We start from the raw sequence: 21558 nt of genomic DNA, 5'->3' as shown, positions 1-21558 counted from the left end.
TCCTGATACAGCTTTTGACTTCTCCTCAACAGAAACAGAGGAGGAGCTCCGGCTTTTCTGTAGATTAGGTTAAAGCTCCAATTATGTGGTGAAATATTCAAATCCTAGTCTGCGGTGATTTAGGAGTTCACTGGCGGGTTAGCAGAGTTAGCTCCACAATGAATAACCCTCCGCTGACAGTGATGGTGATGAAAAACGAGCCTGGCACTTTCAAAGACAAACTAAAGCATTAGTCGTCAGCGAGGAGGCCGAGCGGGCGGCCGCCGCTGCAGAACACGCCTCGGCCTGCAGATATTAGCCACATTACGCTTTGTCCGCTGTCTCCATCTATCTCAGGTGGCGGCTGCCTCCACAGCCGTCCCCCTTTCTGCATGTGTGCACTGGAGCCTGCTGATGTACCTCTTGGTGCTCGTTTCTACACTGCCAGGCTTTTTTTAATGCAGCAACTTGTCTAATTTGTTTGGAGAAATGAACTTAAATGAAATTAGGATTCCCTGGTAACGTCCTTGTTTCCCTCTATTGAATTATGGGACTGGTGTAATTGACTGAGATTGCTGGGTGGGGGGAAGAAGGTTGGAGGAGGTTTTAAAAAAAGCCTAACGGTAACACCTCGTTACGCCCGGCTCTGCCCTGTTTTTCATTGTGCTTTCCCTCCTCAGCCAGAGGGCACAACAAGATAAGTTGCTTTAATATCTGCCACTGTCACGTTCTTCACCCTGTCCATTGAGAAACAAACACTTTGTTACCCACATTGCATCTCCACCTCCTCCCTTCCCATCAAACCGGACGTCAATCAGTGGAATGCGCTGTTGTGTCGACTGCAGCTCGTTGTCTGTGATTTAACACAGCCCTAATGTGGCTCTCACTTAACCCCTATCATACTTAATGATCTTTTTCTCTCTTAACTGTCTGCTGCCGCCCTCTTCTTCCCACTGTCTCTGTGGTGGCCTAACAGTAGATTCTTTGAGTGTGACCGTGTCTAGCAGCTGCCTCAGGGGGACGGATGTACGCAGCTGTCTATCTCTGCAGTCACTTCACTGGCTGCTGTCCTCAAGCCCCCGGACTCCTCCATGGGCTGGACCCCACATGCTGATTACACATTGGATGTTATATGAGTTTGTTGCTTTTCCCAGTTGCTTCTTCTTCAGTAACATATTTACGATGAACAAAATCAGTTTCAGAGCAACCCTGACTTGTGGGAGAATGTTCCTGGGGTCATTTTAGTTTGTAGAAGAAATCAAAGTTTTGATACGAAAAATTACTTGATCAGTGTTATGTAAATTTCTGGGGGCGGGGCGGTTGTTTTATATCAGGTTATGATGTTATTCCCTCATCAAAAATGTGCCTGGAGTTATGCCTTGACACTTTCATGGATGTTTGAGGAATCATTTAATCGCCTGTGGCAACCATTGAGCTAACCATTGAGCTGTTCAAAACGCCTGGATGCACCTAGTTCCGCCTCTGAGGTGCAGCTCCTCCTCAAAGCTGCAGTTTCTAAGCTTTCAAGCTTCTGAGCTGCCACCTCACTGAGCAGCCCTCCCACACTAAGCTCTTACAGACTAGCCAGCAGAAATTAGCCAACATGTGGTGGAACTGCACCTCTGCTGAGCTTGTCATATATGAGCTGCTTCTCAGTGCTACGCTGGAAAAGTTTTTGGATGGTTAAATGAGGAATGATGTTGTGATGACTTCCAGAAGGCAGAGTAATAAAAAAGAGCAGGAGCTTTTTAAAGTGACAGAGGCCTGATTTCAAGACGTTAATTTACTAAATCAAACACATAATACTGCCCCATTAATTTGTTCAAAGAATGGGATATGTCGCTGGTTAAATATTCTCAGAATCTAGAAAATAGCCATTTGTCAAGAAACTAAATACAGAAGTTAAAGTGTGGTGTATTTTCCAGGCATATTGTGCCATTAAAGTAAGTATGTTAACTTTAGCTGTTATGAAATATATATCAAATATTACTTTAAAAATTTAATTCGTTGAAATTGGGCCTCTGTCACTTTAAGAAGCTCTTGCTCTTTCTGAAACTCCGCCTTCAGGAGGTCATCATAACATGGCTTGTCTATTAACCCTTTAACAATGTTTTTACTAGCATTTCACTGAGAATTACCTCCTATTATGAGATCAGCAGATGGACAGTGCAACCAGGTGTTTGCTAATTGCTGCAGGCTAGTCTGAAGGAGCTGAGTTTCAAGGGAAAACGCTGCTTTGTGAAGCGGAAGCTCAGAATCTTGGAAACTGCACCTGGAAGGTGGAGCTAAGTCCAGCCAGGCGTTTTGAACAGTTGAATGGTTGCCATGAGAGACTGAGGGATTCCCCAAAAATCCATGAAATATCAATATAACGCTCCTGGTATGTTTTTGATCAAGGAATGATATTATAACATGATGTAAAGCTAAAAAAGTTGATTTTACTGCCCCTTTAACAGCTTACCTATCCTCTCTCATCCCCTGTTTTTTCTCACTGAACTGTCTGAGAACATTTAGCTTCCACTTTTTTCATTTTCTTCACTGTAGCTTCGTCATCTCCAGCCTCCTTAGTTCCACTCCTGTATTTGTGTCGATTCTGTGCTGTATATCTGTACTAATGGCAGTCCCAGCTCACTGCTACCTGTCATTGCTGTGTCTCTGCATCCCGCCCCTGCTCACTGACACTGTTACCCTCATTACCGCAGGGCGCCGCCACCCGGCTCAGAGTTTCTGAGAGCTCGGGTCGTATGGAACCTCTTGACTGTATATTACTACGATGTGGAGCAGAGCCAGGAGGGCGCAGTGAGCAGATCGTTAGCGGCGGCTCCTTGTCTTGACTGCCTGTGTTTGTACGTTGCAGAACTCGAGTGCAGACCACCGTGTGAGGCTGGACCTGGGCCTGTGGGACAAGTTCAGTGAGCTGGCCACCAAGTGCATTATCAAGATCGTGGAGTTTGCCAAACGAGTGCCTGGCTTTACAGGGCTGACCATCGCTGATCAGATCACACTTCTGAAAGCTGCCTGCCTGGACATACTGGTGTGTGTTTCTGCTTTAATTCTGAAAGAGCATGCTTGTTTGTCATTATTTGTTTTTTTCTGTTTCAAAGCTGATCTACGAATTTCAAATAAGTATCTCTTTTGATGCTGAATAGTGATCAAAGTGTGCTTTGGTCAATATTAACATTTTAATCCCAAAGGAAATGAACATATTTATACACAAATTGGCAACTAACAGTAACAATTTTGAATCAACACAATATTATTACATTTTGTTTTGGTGCAAAGGGACAGGTCAGATTTTTGAAGTTGGGTTCTATGTTAAGGTTATCTGGTTATGACCAATAAATATGGTTCCTGCAGTAGATCACCCCTAGCAACCTCCATTTGATGAATCTAACAACTGGGGAGAGCAGGCCAGACATCCATCGTCTGTACCTGCTTGTCCTTGCAGGGTTGTGGGGGGCTGGTGTTAATCTTCAGCTGTCATCGGGCGAGAGGCGGGGTCCGCCCTGGACAGATCACTGGTCCATCAACACAAAGATGCACAAGACAAACATCCATGCTCACTATTTAGAGAGACCAGTTAGCCTAACAGTCATGTTTATGGACTGTGGGAGGAAGCTGGAGTACCAGGAGAGAACCTACGCATGAAGAAAGACCACAGCTGGGATTCAAACCTAGGACCTTCTTCCTGCAAGAAAAACAGTAGGACCGACTGCACCACCATCTAGACTCGAACTTTCAGTTGGTGGGTGGTAGACTGTTGACAGCCAAGGTCTTCAGTGTAGATAACCATGAAAAATAAAATACAAAAGTTGTTTGTTGATTAAAAGATCATTTACATGAACTGCTGTGACTTTGCTCCTGGTTCTGCTCTGAATCTTGTATCTGGAATCTAATCACTGTTTTTGAAGTAAAGACTCTACAGCTTTGTTTATACTAGAGCGCCTGGAAACTGCTTGTATTTTCATATGCTGATTGAGAAAAAGTTCCACTTTTACACAGCGCCACCATGCATCAGCTGTAGTTGTTATGCCAGACCACTATGTGGCGCTATGATTTTAGCATGTCATTGAATGAACATGCACTTCTGACTCTCAGCTTCCACCTCACAGTAAACTGTAACCCATTTCTGACTCCCAAGTGCTCATGTAACATATTCCTCATCAGAAACTGAACAGGTTCAGTAAGCACAACGCAGCTCTATGTGATCCGCCATGTGTAGAATAAACCCCACGGCCGTGTGTAGGGTGACGGGTCACACCTGCGGAGTGCTTCACACCTTCATGGGAGGTTTTACAGAAAGGTTTCAGTCAGACCTGATTTTAAAAATGCTGATGTGAGAGAATCCAGTCACTGGTGTAAACAGGCCTCTGGGTCTCAACTAAAATGTTGCTGTTCAGCTGAAGAGCGGCTCCATGTAAACCAGGGGTCCCCAAAGTTGGTCCTCGAGGGCCGGCCTCCTGCATGTTTTAGTTCTCTCCCTGGTTTAACGCACCTGGATCAAATGATGGCTCGTTAGAAGGTCTAAGAAGAACACCGACATGCTGAAAAGGTTGGTGGTGCCACCAGGGAGAGAACTAAAACATGCAGGATGCCGGCCCTCGAGGACCGACTTTGGGGACCCCTGATGTAAACTGTTAACTATCGACGGTCCATACTTCTCAACAAAAAAACTATTCTGGAGGCACCATTTGTCTGATTGCTTGGTTAAAATAGACTACAGTTTGCTTGACTGTTGGAAAGTCATTTTTTAGCTGCCTTCATCTGTTTCTTCATCTATCTGCGTTTCCTGATTGGATCAGACTGACAAAAAGTCCAAATAGCTTTTAATGATGCAACCAATCTGGAAAAGTGGAAATCTCCCTCAAATGTCACTTTGAAAACATTTATTTTTCGTAACAAAACAAGATAAACTTACCCTAACGATAATTATTAGTACAACTTTAGCAAGTTTGAACTGCAGTTCACAGGGGATTGCACTGGAATGCATTGGACTGTATAGAATTGGACTGAGTTGCTTTGTGAGCAATGGGATTTAAACTAGATGGCTCTGGTTTTAGTGCAATGCCCTGAGGTGACCTTTGCAGGAACCTGCCTCTGTCTGACTGAACTTTTCTGAACTGATTACAGTTCTTGTTCTCCCTCAATTTGAAACAATCTTTTCATTTCTTCAAATAGCATTCTGAGTTAATTGCTTAGCTCTCCAGAGGAAACGCCATTTATCATCCAACTCAGCTCCCATCAGGCCTGATTGGGGGTTTGTCTGGGCTGACCAGCCGGAGTCAGACACGTCAGATTACTCACCGCGTCTATCAATTCAAAAATTTATGGAGAGTAGATGTCTGTAGTGAGCATTTTCTCTGTCTAAACTGATTTAATCTTTAAGATGGTTTGTGTGTGTGTGTTTGTGTGCGTACGTGTGTGTTTCTTATATTGTCACTGATGACCAGTCAGTGGCTCTGTGTTTGTTAATGATAGTGTGTTCTTTATTGAGCACAGATGCGGAAATGTCTGCAGGCTGCTGGGTGATTGTTTGTCATTTAGCAGTTGTTAAGTGAAGCGACATGCTGTAGTAATGGAGCTGCAATAATGAGATGGAAAACGGCAAATGGCTGATTCTCTTCCCCTCTTGCTTCTGTCATGCATACTGGAGTGGGAGGCGGACGGGGGGGTGGTTGGTGGGGTGAGGTGGGGTATTTAACATTCACTGCACAGACGGGGGGGAGGAGGGAGAACGCAGAAACACTGATGACAGGTTTGATATGCATTTTACATTTTTGACCTCTAGGGCTCTATTCAATCAAGGTCATTTTTATTGTTTTGGATCTGGACATAAAAGGCATTGTGTTGTCATCCTGACAACATAATGTATAAGGAGTGTTTATATATTGACATTTTATTATCGCCTTAAGTTCTTTTGTCAGTCATGTCACAAATATTTCTATCATGAACATGTACAGTAGCTCTATATTAATTAGCATCAGCGTTTTATGCTGTCCCAGGTAAAGTGTGCATGTGTAGAGCAGCGATGTTAACATGTACTGAAATATTTCTTGTCATGGAATTGAAATAAATGTACCTAAATAAGGTTGGACATTTCAGAGTGAAACTGGGTTTCCTCCGTTAAAAGAGAATGTGTCTGAAAAATATGCCCAATATGTTTAGTTTTGCTTCTGCTCAAAGCGAAATGCAAGTGTTGGTGAGATTTGTTGAAAAAAGAAATGCTTAAGACTTCAAGGTGACACTTTCAGAATCTCAGAAACAGGTGGATGTCTAGAAGAGGCCGCAGATGAAATAGTGGTGTAAACGTATCCGACCTTTTGAACACTGTGCTTCCTGTGCATAATGCATAATGCACTTTCCCAACAGTGGGGAAGTGCATTATACAGTTTAAGTGTATAAATATAACTATGGCTTTAAAAAAGAAGAATGCCCCCCCTTTTCAAGATAAAGCCAGGAAAAGACGTTGAAAGAAAGAATAAAAACTCCTGGCCTCTTTGGAGATGTCTGTTGGTTTTAAGTCTCCGCTCCCTGATTGTTGAGGATAGTGGAGGCCCCTGGTTCAGAGAGGAAGGTTAAAATATAAAGTAACAATATGCAACATCATGTATCCAAGGTGCAAATTGGTGTTTTATGTGAATGTTTCACTATACATGTTATGGCCAAGAGAGAGGAGGACAGAGATGAAGAGGAAGAGGAAGGAAAAGGCAGACAACTGGTTGGCCGACAGGAGTGAGCGGGTCAGAATAGGTCTGAGACCATGGCCTCGTCCTTCAGCAGAATTTACTTACTGTTTATGTGACTCTGAACACAAGTGGTTCCACTGGATTCTGTTAGTAGGTTGTAATTTTCATATTTTTATTTGTGTTCCCCTTTTCACCTTGCAGTAATATAATACTTTGTGTTGCTCTGTCACAGAAGGTTGTAAAATGAGAAAATGTGAAAAAGCTGAGGATAGTTTTGCGAGGCTCTGTACTGACGCCATCTTTTTTCAAGCATTCTGGTGCATTTCTCACAACAGTCTGAACATTTGCACAACACCTGGTGCGTTTCTCCAAACAACTAACACAAACTGGATGGATGGATGTTCGTTCGTTCGTTCGTTCGTTTGTAGTACACCAAACAGAAACATGTTTCGGGTAGGGCTGAGAAGAGCTGCAAACTTGAAGTAAATTGGAGCAAACAACACAGAATACTGTAAATCATTCTTACACATCTAAACTGAAATGGTGCAGACAACGTCACTTAGAGCTAAGTCATAGGATTCAACTCTATCATTGCTTACAAGCTAATGCTTCACACACTCCTCCTGATCAGTGAAAGGTGAGATTCACCTGAAAGGAAACTGGGACACCTTTTCTGGAAAGGCTGCTAAAGAAATACATAGAATTACCTTGACATATTTTTACTTGTTTTTTATTTTTGGATGCGAGAACTAAACCAATGTAATGAGGACTATTAGTTTTATAGCATTTACAGTAGAGAAAAGTACAGAGACAATACAGATGTGCGGAAGCACTGGAAATTTCTTGGAATAAATGAGAAGCTGCTACAGTGATGAGCACAGATGAGTAAATGTTATGGAGGTTGAACTAATAGTTATGAGAATTGAACTTCTGCTCACCAAACGTCTGAAAAGAACCGTAAATAACACTGCATGTGTGCTTTGAAAGGATGTCAACTCAGTCTGCTTCAGACTGCTGTAAGAGAGCTGTGAAATGGCTGACAATAAAATCTATAAATTATTCACAAAGATGTTTATTAATAATTGGAAATGCAAACAGTCGAGCCCAGTCTGGACAAAACTGGCAGCACATGCAGAGAACATTATTCTGAAAATGGATTTTTATTGACCTGGTCTGGTCGTCCAGGCAGTGGCATGTTGACGGATGGTCTGGGAGCTAACACTGACCTGGTCCTACTGTCTGATGAGACAAGCAGTGGTGGAGGGAAGAACTGGGAAGCGGGGTTGAGAAGTTGAAGGCCGAGTGTGATGGTTTTCTGGCTGTCGCTCAGCCATCATCATCTGTTCAGCAGCACATTTCCATGGTGAAGGACGCAGCCATTGTGCTAGGTGAGGGGCGTATCAGAGGAGAGATCAAACACAACATGTATGGATGTATATGTGTGGGACAGAGCCGGAGTGTGTCTGGGAGCAGGCCTGGCCAGCCGGTGAGAGCCACCGCCAGCAGCCATGTTTTATTCTGTTTCATGTTGCAGACACTCCTGCCACTCACTGTCAGAGGCAGCCCACTCAAACCGCTTCAAAGGCTCCACGCTCACAATCAGCTGTATTACTAGGTGCACACACACGCACGCCTGCATATACACACAAACACAAACACACATTCAGAGCAAGGTGATTCTGCAGGGGTTAGTGGAAGGTCACTGTTTTGCTTCTCTGAGGTTTCCTGGTTGCTAAAGCAGCTAGCGCCAGGCTATGCTACATGCTGTATGAGAACATTATTGGTTGCACATGGGAGATAGGGGAGTGCTGTCTTCTGCTTTGCCTTCCTAGGAAAGTGTGTGTGGGGGGTGCCACCCTGTGGGTATGCTGCTAATATAATATGTTATTTTATTGATTTATTATATATTCCTATAAATGTTCTTGTATGCTAAGGGGACAGAAACCGATAAAAACAACTGAACCTGCTTCATATTCGTGCGAGCTAACTGAAGGTTTGCCCAGAGCCTGGCTCAGCTACAGAAAGTGTTTGTTCAGTTTTTCCTACCACATGATTTTCCTCCCCTAAACTCTCCATTGCTGTACTTGGATGCAGCCAGCTGCTTTATCAATGACCTCTTGTTGCTCCTAGTGACTGATTATTTTCTGTGGTTACTCTTATATTTTGATTAATTTAATTGCAGCAACATATCATGAGTCAATGATCCTCTGATCTGATTATCTCTTTATATGAATATGTAATGTTCAGTTTCCTGTTTACCGAGGTTGTTCTGACCATTTCCTTGGCCCTCCCTTCCTTCGCTCTCAGATCCTGCGTATCTGCACACGGTACACTCCTGACCAGGACACCATGACCTTTTCAGACGGACTGACCCTAAATCGGACACAGATGCACAACGCTGGCTTCGGCCCGCTCACCGACTTGGTGTTCACCTTTGCCAACCAGCTGCTGCCCATTGAGATGGACGACACAGAGACGGGTCTTCTCAGCGCCATCTGTCTCATCTCAGGAGGTTTGTAGACCAGAACTCAATGCCTCTTATCAAACCTCTCTAGTTTTGATTTGATGCAGTAAAGGGCTTAATAAATGCTATGGCTAGAGTCCTGACCAACACCAGGAAACTGGCTCACATTACATGAGTCTACTGAAATGGCTCAGGTTTTAACCATTTCTTGATGAATCAATCGTTTTTTTCTCTGTTAATTTGTTCTTCCTATAAAACACTTTGAAGTATCTTGTGAGTGAGTGGGCCTTTAGTTATTAATGACAAGTTATTAATGACTTAATCTAAAATTGATTGATCTTATCAATCGACTAGCAATTAATTGATAAATGGAAATTTTCTTGAAACCATGAGTTCTCTCATGTGTCAGGGGGGTCGGCTGTCTTTCCAGAACTCGAAGGGATGCATTTTATATGAAATGCTGACTTTTAAAAAACAAAGCACATAATTATAGTTCTATAACTTTTTTGTGTCAGCTGTATTAAAAACTGACTGAATAAACAGAAAAGTGTGGCTTTATCACATTACAAAACTCTAAAGACATAGTTATAAATAAGTTTATTGGTTGCTGAACAGAAAAATAATTGAATAAAATACATAGAACATGTAATCCCATGATAATTTGGACGGCAGCCTGTACTGTCCATCCTGATCCAGCTCTCTGCTGTCAGGTCAGGCCACAGTCAGAGCCACACTTTGTGCTGTTAGTCTTGGTTCCAGTTCAGATTCCTTCTTGTTGGTCGTCATGGTTGCTCCTGAAGGAATGTTACAACTTTGCGCATTAACTCACAACAGACAGAACTCAAAATCAGCCATGCTTATTGGCATCAGGTTTCTTTTCCAACGTGTTCTAATTTTCCACTTTTCTGTCATCACATCCTCGTCTCAATGATTTTTGGTTGAGAAACAGACGCTGCTCCGCCATGCAGCTCGGCTGAGTGAGTGTTACTAAGGTCAGGAGCTTAAGGAGCTTGTCAAGTGTGTGCATTTTAGAACAGGATGGCATAAAGAACGTTTTCAATCCCACACCCGGGTCTGGTTAAACTACCATTCTGGGATCTTGCGCCATCTTTGTTTCTGTATCAACTGAATCAACACCAATCCAATGGAACTCATTTTGCTCAAATTAACATTAATCAACAATTAATCCTGAGTAGAGTAGAAACTTACCAGGAGCCGGTACAACATCTGTGACTGTCGGAAGCTTCGTAACAGTCACGAAGCAGTCTGGTGGAAAATGTCTTTCAAATTTACGTTCAAATCAGACTCTCAGCTGCTGAGGTGGAGGAAGGTGGAGGAACAGGGGGTGTGGGTGAGGGTTTGGGTTTGACTGCTTTGTTCATCCCACCTGTCAGATTAATTTAGTTCAGTCTGAGACAAACTTTAAACAGTCTGGAGCCTGATTAAACCACATCATTAGCAAAAACCTGATTTGAGGACAATAAGTAAATCTTCAAAGAATGAGCTAATTCACCGCCAATTCAAAGTGCTGGACTGCCCTTTATTTAACTCAGAGGAAGCCTCTATTGATTCCTCCATTTACTACAGAGTAAAGCTGCAGCCAGGTTTTTGATACAGTGAACTAGAAATCAGCTGTTGTTACTTAGAGGAGAGGGGAGGTGGAGAGGATGAGCAGGTATGAGGCAGCTGAGCTGCATCAGTCAGCTGGCTGTAGGAGAAGAGTCTGAGGAGGAAAACCAGAGCAAGAGTCCCTCCATCATGTCAGGATGCACAGGCCTTAATGTTGAAGTAGAAGTCCTTCTCATTCAGTCGCATAAAGTTTCACTGGAGAGTTGAACACATTTGTGTCTCATTATTCCTCTGTCTGTCCCTCCCGCCTCTCAGTTTGTTAGGAGATCAGTCTCCCTCTCCGCTGGGCTCACTCCGCTCAGCGGGCTTTTACTCAGACCTGGGAAAACATTACAGGCTCTTGCATAATCTATGAAAAGTAAACCACACCTCTGACTGCACAGTCTGAGAGCGGGTCCAACACTCTCAGGTTCCAGAGTACACACTGCCACCTCCTGGCCAGCTGAGGTACAGCTTAGGTCCAGTCTGTGGGAGGGATGGAAAAATAGATCTTACACTCCACTAAAATAGTTGAACCCAACAGGACCTCGTTGTTGCAACAGGATGACCACAGCGCCACCAGGTGAAAGATTCTAGGACTGTTTTATGATTTTTGTTTATTTATTATTGTAAACCCTGATTCATCCAGAAGTGAGACATTTGCATCACTTCACATTACTTCATGTTGTCAGCTGTAACAGTTGGAAAAACCTTTAGTGGAAATTTTTGGAAAAAAAAAAAAAAAAAGCTGAAATTTCTATTGAAAAATGAATGTTGAAAATCATTCTGATGGTAAATCAGATCCCTTCTGTACTATGAATAACCCCAATGATTAGCCTGGTAAAAATGTCTTTTGATCATATTGTAGGCTTTAATCTGCCATACAGGCTGACCGTGTGTGTGTGTTTGTGTGTGTATCAGACCGTCAAGATCTGGAGGAGCCCTCCAAGGTGGATCAGCTCCAGGAGCCACTGCTGGAGGCTCTGAAGATTTACGTGAGGAAGCGCCGACCAAGCAAGCCACACATGTTCCCCAAAACCCTTATGAAGATCACGGACCTGCGCAGCATCAGCGCTAAAGGTAGGAAGGCCATCAACTTCTGGTGGACGGTGAGAAGATCAGGCCTAGAAATGTAGCAGAGATGGTTAGGAGTCCAGTAACAGTCTGTAGAGGTAGACATGTTTAGATTCACATCTAACTGTATGAGCTCAAATTGAATGTACCAATCAATCAAGTTTATTTGCATAGCACGTTTCATCAACAAAGCAGTTCAAAGTGTTTTACATCATGAAAACATAAAAACGTCATAAACGAATCATGTAGTCAATAATTGTGAAAACCAGTAACAGACACTGCATTTTGTCAAGGAAATGTTCTTCAGGTGATAGAAGGCCGACTTTGTAACTGTCTTCATCTGTCTCTGAAGGTTCAGATTTCAGTCTGATCTCTAGTTTCTATCTGTAAAACTGAAGCTGAGTGTTGACTCTATCGTTCGTCTTTGGGTCCAAAGATAATAACTTCAGTTTTGTTTCTGTTCATCTGGAGAAAGTTATGGCACATCCACACATTTATCTGTTCTAATATGGAAGATAATCTTATTTCCTGTTATAACCTGAGCCAGTAGGAGCATATAGACATTAAGAGGCGTCCTAGGATTGAACCTTGGGGTATTTCACATGTGACTTCAATGAGACGTTTCCTGTTGAAACAAAGAAATTTCTGTTCTTTATGTAAGACTCAAACCAGCTGAGTTCTGGACCGGAGAGTCTGGCCCAACTCTCCAGTGGTTCCAGTAATATGTCATGGTCAATACTGAGGTCCAACAGAACCAGCACTGTGGTTCTTCCACAGTTTGTGTTTATGCAATGCAACTACAATGAAGTTCAGCCACTAAATTGTGAACTCCGTTTAGCTGAACTGTTTAAAGTATTAAAGTGGTCTTGTTCTGCTACTGTCCTCCAGGAGCCGAGCGAGTCATCTCTCTGAAGATGGAGATTCCAGGTTCCATGCCTCCTCTCATCCAGGAGATGCTGGAAAACTCAGAAGGACAGGACAGTCAGATCAGCAGCAGCAGCAGCAGTAGCAGCAGCACGTCCACCGAGGCCGGGGCCAGTCCCAGCACCAAGGACAACGAGTCGCCAGAGTCCTCGGACCCCGACGAGGCCACGCCCCCCCCACCCAGCACCGAGCCCTAGGAGGCACCAGGTGTCTCTTTAACTCGTTCAGACATTCCTTTGCACAAAAAGATCAGCCAACAAGGAGCTGACCCTCTATAACCTCTTTATTCCTTCTCTTTTGCTTGGTGTAACATTAACTTTAAATCCTTCTATTTTTCTCTCCAATTTACTCAAAATTTTTTCTCCTCGAAAATAAAACAACACGGAGGCCTCAAAGGATGAGTGCTCTGCGTTTGGCTGTGAGTGGAGCTGTAGTTTGGAGTCAGAACTCAGGAGGAGGGCCCTTGGGGGCCTCCCCAAACACCACAGATGATACTCCTCAGGTCTCCAGTGTAAATTCGTATCTGCATGACGGGAGTTTGATAACGATTTCTCTCTCTGTGTTTCTCCGTCATCTCTGTCCATCAGTGGTACTGCTGGCATACACACACTGTACATACCATGGTATGGTCAGGCCTCTGTTTGTAGGATGAGTTTTGTGGTGCTTGTCCCATCATGTTGATTATTTTCAAGGTTTAAAGCAGAACTAATTTTAAGTTCTTTTAAAAAAATATATCTAGAATGTTATTGCACATAGATGTAACTGAAGTCAGACATTTTCCATCTGTTTGTATATTTAAAACTGCTCTTTAGTCTTGCGTAACGTGTGTGTTGTTCATGGATGAGTGTGCATCCACACCGGCAGAATGCAGCGCTTCCCTCCATACCTGCAGCTGAGTCCATTCAGCTGTTTCCTCAGGGAGGGAAGCAAACAGCAGAGGCTTTGATACACACTCATCAGACCGGCCGGGTCAGTCCTGAGCGAGTAGATTCACACACACGCGCGCACGCACACACAGAGAGGCAGTCTGCCCAGAAAAACAACCGGGACAAGAGGCTAAAACTGTCCGTCAGCTTCATCAAAATCTGACACAATTCTTGCACTTTACTGGTTAAAGTGCACATTACTGACTTCACAAAAAACCAAAATCTATTTTTTTGTAAAGTTTTGACCTGTTGAAAAAGGTTGCTAACGATTCCAAACTCTGTTTGAGAACTATAATAGGAACAGAAATGTTTTGCTAGCGCAGCAGCAGAGGCACTTATCTTTAGCATCAGGAAAATGCAATTAAGGCAGCTAGCATGGTTAGCATTAGAAATGAAGCCCTCTATGTGTTCCATTGGAACTCAGACATCAACTTTCTGAAATCCTGCCAACATTCACAGACCCAACATGTTCCTTGACAACAGGCTGGAAAAGAAAGAGGAAAAAAGCCTTTGTTCAGCCTTCCTGTTATCTGCTGAAAGTCTTGCTCTGTCTTAGATCCTAATAGAACTGCAGACTTAATCCTACCAGGGCTGCACTGATTTCAGTTATCTTTAAAAATCCTCACCTCCCGATTCCGATTTTGACCGATACCAATATTTTTGTCTGAAGAGTCACTAAATATAGAGACAAAGTTTCTAAGTTGTCAACAGTGGAGCGAGTACTGCTAACCGCTAGTGTGCAGATGTGACCCCTTTGGTTGACAGTAGCTGCTCAGATTGCCAGTCATCCGATTTATCGACCGGCCAGTTTATTAGTTCACCTCTAGTCACTACCTCTCTGCCTGGAGAGCACTGTTTCATGTTTATGGAGCTTCATACTACTCTTCTGACTTAATCTGAAACTAACTGACCATGTTTGAGTCTTCTCCAAGTAGAAACATCCACACCATATGGAGTATGGATGGATTTCTAACAGGCACACCACAGCCGATCAATCTGAAGATCATCTGGTTCTGGTTACCAGCTGATGTATCGATGATTCTCTGGGACAAAACCTTTCATATCAGGGCTGAATGATTCAACTATGTTCATCTGGAAGGATTCAGCTATCTCATCTGTAAAAATGAGATAGCTTCTTTTTTTATTATTGCAAAACAAACAAATTAGGTGAGATTTAGGACTATTCCTAATCTAGGTCATTGTTCCAACCAGATCCAACCCAAAACCCTGGTCCGCTTTCATAGTAAATGTTTCTGCCTCAGTGATCAAACTGTTGTTTTTTTTTCTTCCATTCTGACATCAGCCTGCAGCTGGTTTATATTTCCCAGAATGAAGTCGGCCTAATGAGTGTGTATCTGCTGCTGTCGACGGCGCCAGAGCTCTGCTGTGGCCTTATGAACAGAGCTCTGCCTCTCACCTTCCTCCTCCCTCATAAAGTGTCTTGTTTACACCAGTGAAACACGGGGGGCAATGCAATCCTTAAACACACGAAACACCGGAACACCGGGCCTCATGGGTCCGGATGATTGTAGCTGACGCAGAAAGCACACTGTGGGCTGGGATCTGTAGCTCTGCTCCAAATGTTTGCCTTGCTCTTCTGACCTGACTGTGTAAGCTTTACCTAACGATGCAAAAGGAGATTCCAGATGACCTCTGACCCCTCCAGACGGCCAGCCGAGTAAACGCTTCCTTTGGGAGGCGAATCCGGCTGAGCTGGTATGGAGGCGTTAGGAGGTTCCTCTGAAACTAAAACATGATCCTGGAGAGCTGCCTTTCTTCACAGCCAAGGTCACATGTGAAGCTGAACCATAAGAAAAAAGACACTGTTATGTCTTCCTGAAGGACCCAGACCCTCCACTGCCTCAGGGTCCATCAGCTCTGATGTGGTAATCCGTATCTCAGCACAGATGATATTTTTTAATGCATTAACCAAAAGCAATACTTTTTCATTTTGGAAAGAGTCATATTCACTTCTTTGTTGACAGTAAAGTGACTGAATGTTGTTTTAAAGTCTGTTTTGCTGAAGGAAACGTTTTTTTAAAGCAGAATTTCCACTGAAGATCTAAAAGGAAAACATCGACTTCGCTGCACAAAATTAACAAGAAAGAAACTTCCACACTACCACATCTCACCCGGTTAGAGTTAAAGGAATGGATTGGATTTTGGGAAGTGGGGTTATGGTGAGAGATTGTGGGAAGAAAATATCTCACCTGAAGTTGATGGTTATATTAGCGCCTACACTTCAGTGAAGCAGAGCTTCGTTTTAGAGCTAAACAGAGCTAGTCATGTCTGATCCAAAACACCAGGACATAAGTGCCTTCAAACAACTCCAATCTCTAAATGTGACAGCGGGGCTTAAAAGGAACTTCATTTACCACTTAGAATAGAACAGACTTTATTGATCCTAAAAAGGGAAATTGCTTATTTGTTGTTGACTCCACCCAAAAGTGTTAAATATTACACTTCAGATGCTTATGGTTATACAGATATGACCATAAGATTCTGAAGTGCAATAGTGTGATATTATGAAACCAGTTTCATAATATCACAGTATGTAGACCGCTGGTAAAAAAAAAAATACCACAGTTTCATAGTAATAAAAATTGAAACCAGAAAAGCAATAATAATTACTATTGTTGCTTAATCAATCTATGATACTGAACACAGTGGAGCCCCAGTATTGGTGGGGGTTAAGGACCACGACCGGCCCATCTGAACATAACTGTTTATTTCAATAAACAGTTATGTTTATTGAAATAAACAGTTATGTTTATTTCAATAAACAGTTATGTTTATTACTGTTAGCTCATAAACCAAATATAACTCAATAGGCACTATATTGGAAACCGTGTTAGCACTACAGCAGAAGCTAACTCTCACCGTCTTCCTAATCTTCGCTCTTAGGGGTTCAGCCAACCAGTGCCAAGAAAAATAAATGGCACTCGTGGATTGGCTGCTTTGTAAACTCCAGCCAATAGAGTTTCAAGTAGCATTTCGCCAATGTATTTTCTTTCAAATATTTAAGATGAGCTCTACAAAAATCTCTGTAAATAGGCAAATTTTCCACAAATGGCTGGAAATTTTGTTCTACAGAAAAGTGTACAAATAGGGGTCTACTGTTTTAACCTTGTATTAATGTTATAACATAGATTTATTTTTTTATTTTGACACATAAACAAGCAAACAAAGATCTAGAATGTGTAGCTCTGCCCCCCACACTGCAAAACCACAAAATCTTACCCAGTATTTTTGCCATGTTTCTAGAGTAAATATTTTAAACTCATTAGACAAAATTAACCTACCAGTAACTTTTCAGCAAGATATAGGAGCTTATTTCAAGTCAATAGTTCCTTAATATTAACTAAAAAGTTCTAGTTCCACTGGCAGATTTTTTCCATTTATAACAAGTTATAAGTTTAAACTTGTTATAAGTTCAAAAATCTGCCGGTGGAACTAGAACATTTTCATCAATACTAAGAAATGATTGATTTTAACCAAGCTCTTATATCCTCCCTATTGTTTTCCTAGTGTTACAAAGCTGGCTAACTAGCCAGGCTATCTGCTGTAGAGGTGGAAGCTAGCCAACAGGCTCTTTAATTATGTATTTAAAGTAGTGACAGCCAGTGCTTTTTCTTTAGTTGCCTCATGATTGTATGTTGTGAAACTGGATGTACTACCAAATAGTTTGATTACTTTGTTGTAAGGAAAATCATAGCAGCTTTTATGTAGCCAGCTAATCATCAACGGATGGAGGAAGGAAAGATCTGGCCATTTTCTCCTGCCTCCAGTTAGCTAAACGCTTTAGCTAGCATCTGTAATCATTACAATAAAGACACTAAAAGCTTTTTTCCATTTGCTGGTCAGAACCTCTACAGAACCCCACTTCAGAAGATCTGAGCTAATCCTTTAACTTGGTCTGCTTCATTTTTAGTCCTGGGTGATGGTACACTCTTTAATGTTATGACAGTTATTTAAATATGAACATGACTTCAAAATCCAAATTGAACTATCGAAGTGTTTTCCCTATACATCCGCCTCTGCTGATTCATTCTTGTATTTGATAGGAAGCAGCAAAGTGAGTCGACTCTAAGGCAGCAACAGGTTCTGGGTCTCCAAGGCGCATAACAAACATCCATCTGCATTCCATCCATCCCGGCTCCGAAATACATATCATAAGGGAAGTCAGAGCAGTTTCAGCTTTTTGATTCTTTTTTTTCTTTTCTTTTCTTTTTTGCTTGTTTGAATGTGAATAATAACACGGAGTGTCAGAATGATATGCAGTGTTGAGTACTTACGCTTATGTCTTTGAAACAGAGGGAATTCTTTCTCTCTCTCTTTCTCTCTCTCACTTTCTCTCTCTCTCTCTCTCCTGGTGAGAGATGAAGGGAGAGGTGCTGGTTTTTGTGTTTGGTTAGTTTTTATCTTCTGTAAGCTGGTAAACTTTCACAGCTGAAGAATGTCCACAGCTGCCCCTGAAGCGTCAAGCGGCCCTGAGGCATTGGGACTGATCGCCGCTTCCTTTAGGACTCAACTCCACCGTCTGGATTCCTCGTTCTGTTCTGCTGAATGTCGTACTGTAAGACTCTACTATCTAGCTCACTGCAGAGATGTTATATAAATGCTGTGTGCTTTGCATTCCAATTGGCAGCTCTGTGGGAAAAGACGCTCACTCGTCCTTGGAAACACAAACTCTCACTGAAGGAAAGGAAGCAACTGGAACACGGTGAGCTGATCTGAACACAGGTGCGACATGAATGGGACAAATGGACCGGCACTCAATACCACTGACGTGTTCTGTTTGTGGCACTGTTGCCCCAGGATGTCAAACGGCTGTCGTCAAACAATCAACCCAATCAGCTGACAGCTGTTTGATCAGAGGGTAACCTTCTGCAGGGTGTGGTCGATGTGTGGCTTTAGCAGCAGAGTTCATACATCAGACATCTCCTCCACACACAGTCGCTTTATCTTCCCCTCAGAAGAGATTCTATAGATGATTGTTCAGACTTTTAAGTGTTGAGGCTGGCTGGTCACAAAAACAACAGAATATCATTAAAATAATCATTTATTTCAGTAACTAAATTTTTTTTTTAAATTTGAAGATTGTATTACATTCATTGCACATACATTCCCTAGCTTGTATTTCTGTTCATTTTGAGGATGAAAACCCAAAATCCAGCTTTCAGAACTAGAATAGTACACAAGTATACCAATAAAAAAAGGCTTTTAATTTGAAATGGAATAGCCTACACCAGTGGTTCCCAAAGATTTTCTGGGCCCCCCTATGGATTACAATAAAATCCCCCCCCAAAAAGAAAAAAAAAAATCAACTGGGCTCACACATCGTTCAACCAGACATAAACCTATACACATATTTTGTTTTCAAACTCCACTGAAGTTTATTTCACACTTCAGGTTGCAACAAATCACACTACAAACCATCTTTACAGTGAAACACTTTTGTGTAACTGTTTTATTTTTTTTTATTCATCCATACCCCTTCCTGTGCCCCCCCTGCAATGGCACCCCCTGCAATGGCACTGCGGCCCCACACTTTGGGAACCACTGGCCTACACCATCATGGGTGGTGTAGGTTGATAGTTGTCCACCTTATGGAAGGTGTTGACTGTCGGGAGTTGGCTGTTCACAAGAGGAAGGAGAAAAACATGGCAGAAGTAAATATGGTGCTCAAGTAAAATGAATGGCTGAGGGTTGAAAGGATTGTGAAACAAAGAATGTTGAAGGGTCTGAAGTGCAGCAGGAGTCAGAGCCTCAAAGGCACCACACATAGAAACATCCAAGACATGGACTACAACTCCCACATACGAGGTGTGGAAGCGATCCTGAGCCAGAGACAGTAGAAGTATCTAAAAACAACTGGGCTGTTGCTCGGTGGTCCAGTGTCCAGTTAGCTGAAAGTAAAATCTACTTTTCATTTGGAAGTCCAGGTCCGAGTCAGTGACGGTTTGGGTCTCCATGTCAATTATCTGGTTCTGATCCACTGGGCTTGATCAGGTCAAAGAGCAGCCCTCTATGTTTCCCTCTGCCTACAAGCTACGTAGAGATGCTGATTTTTCAGCAGGATCTGGTACCGACCCAACTGCCTACTGCCAAAAGTATCAGTACCTGCTAGAACGACTGTGTATTACCAGCAAACGGGCCCGACCTGAACGCCATGGGGTGTCGGTCGGGGACGAGAGACAGCAGAACTATCATTACCAATGAGTTGAAGGCCCAGAACACTTCAGCAGAACCACAGGATCATCTCCTCCATGCTACACTGCACTGATGCAGTAATTCATGCAACAGGAGCCCAGACTGGATCTGGATTAGAAAGTCTTTTTTATTGGTCTGATGAGAAAGGTATTACAAATTTTTTTGTTTGTTTTTGCTGCTATCATGAAAATGAATGGAAAACAACTTGGAATCCATCTTTATGTGTGTTTTATCTATGTGGGTGAATGTATATTCTTTTCAGTTCAGTGAAAAGCTTAATCTCTAATACAAATTAAATGTTTTAAATCCAACAAATTTTTTTGTGTAATGGAACTGAAGCAATGAAATAAACCATCTTTTTAATGATATTCTGTTGTCTTGAGGTGAACTTGCATAGAATCACTGCATCCTGCCATCAGTGGGCTGTTCCTGCTGCCGGCAGTCATGATGCTGCCACTGCCTGGGTGCCAGCAAACGCCTCACTGACCAGAAGGTGTCATATACATAACATATAGGCTGTCAAGTCTGTCACTCAACAGTGTCTTACTGACAGGTCAGATAACCCTGTGAGCCACATGTTGGCCTCGCCCTGCACAGGAGCCAGTGGTCCTGACTCTGAGCTTCAGTATCAGTCTATAAAGCAGCACTGTGTAGCTTGTAGAAACAATATGTTTTTCACATATTTGTTAAAACTGTCGAGACAATCAGCGACAGAAATGGAGCTCCTCTGCCTCCCGCCTGTGGTCCTACTGCCATCTGCAGAGATACTGTCAGTAACAAGCAATCAGAGCTGGGAGGCGTGTATTAGCGCTGTCAATCACACTTATGTACATACCGCTAAATGTGCTAATGGTGGAGAAACAACTTACTGTTACAGTAAACCTACTTATCTGCCACCATCAGTGCCTATGCTAACTAGCCTAGCATTCACATCAGGCTCAGCAGTAATGAGCGGCGCATTTCAGCAGACAGTTGCATCACCACAGGAAGGAGGCAGCCTTTTTTTTTAACAGATTATTTGTCTCATAATATCATTGTTTTAACAAGTATGTAAAAAATAAAATAAAATAAAAAACATTGCTTATCCGTTGCATACTGCAGCTTTAGCAGCAGCTCTGTGTTTGTCAGTCTTGAGGCTGTTCTTGATAAACATCCAAAAGTGTCTGCAGTCACCTTCTTCTGTTCAGATGTGGAGAACCTGCCCACCGTCATGCAAAGTCTCTGTGACTGAGACATGACGCTCATATCTTCATGAACACAAGTTCCACAGGGAGCAGGGAGCCGTTAGCCCCGCCCCCTCCTTACAGGGTGACCCAACCAAGACATGAGCTTCGACACGTTCTGCCCTACATATTAAATATTGTCTTTGTTTGTATAATAACATATGCTTTTTATGTTCATGTACTGTTTAACTTTACCATGAACTGTCCTTGCAAAGTAATAAAATATATTTATTTTAAACTTCTTGTTTCTGAGTGTGGGAACACTCCAGGTGGGGTTTGGCGTTGAGGAACATGATTGGATCTGCTGCTGGGTTTGGATGTTTGCACACATAAAGAGAAATATAAACACAGAGAAAAAAAAACATATTTCAGAAAGGTTGTTGTTGTACAAGAGTGGCAGGAAGAATGACTTAAGAGGTCATGTATAAAAATAAGGCCCATTCAACGGGTTTGGGTCAGAT

General features: G+C 42.6%; 1 protein-coding gene across 2 annotated transcripts in view; it reads left to right on the top strand.

Annotated features, from left to right (window-relative positions):
• LOC116731541 (retinoic acid receptor beta-like) overlaps nucleotides 1-16250 on the top strand; it is a 147305-nt gene extending 131055 nt beyond the window's left edge. The window contains exons 6-9 of one of the 2 annotated variants that reach the window (XM_032581353.1): nucleotides 2837-3013; nucleotides 8973-9177; nucleotides 11659-11817; nucleotides 12700-16250. In XM_032581353.1, coding sequence (XP_032437244.1) covers nucleotides 2837-3013; nucleotides 8973-9177; nucleotides 11659-11817; nucleotides 12700-12932 — 774 coding nt within the window. In that variant the 3' untranslated portion in view covers nucleotides 12933-16250. The remainder of the gene's footprint in view (nucleotides 1-2836; nucleotides 3014-8972; nucleotides 9178-11658; nucleotides 11818-12699) is intronic. The other variant, XM_032581354.1, reaches the window with a different exon arrangement.
• The last annotated feature ends 5308 nt before the right edge of the window (nucleotides 16251-21558 follow it).

This window comes from Xiphophorus hellerii, chromosome 13, assembly GCF_003331165.1.
Source record: "Xiphophorus hellerii strain 12219 chromosome 13, Xiphophorus_hellerii-4.1, whole genome shotgun sequence".
In the NCBI taxonomy this organism is placed as follows: domain Eukaryota; kingdom Metazoa; phylum Chordata; class Actinopteri; order Cyprinodontiformes; family Poeciliidae; genus Xiphophorus; species Xiphophorus hellerii.
This window is presented reverse-complemented; position numbering and strand designations above follow the sequence as displayed.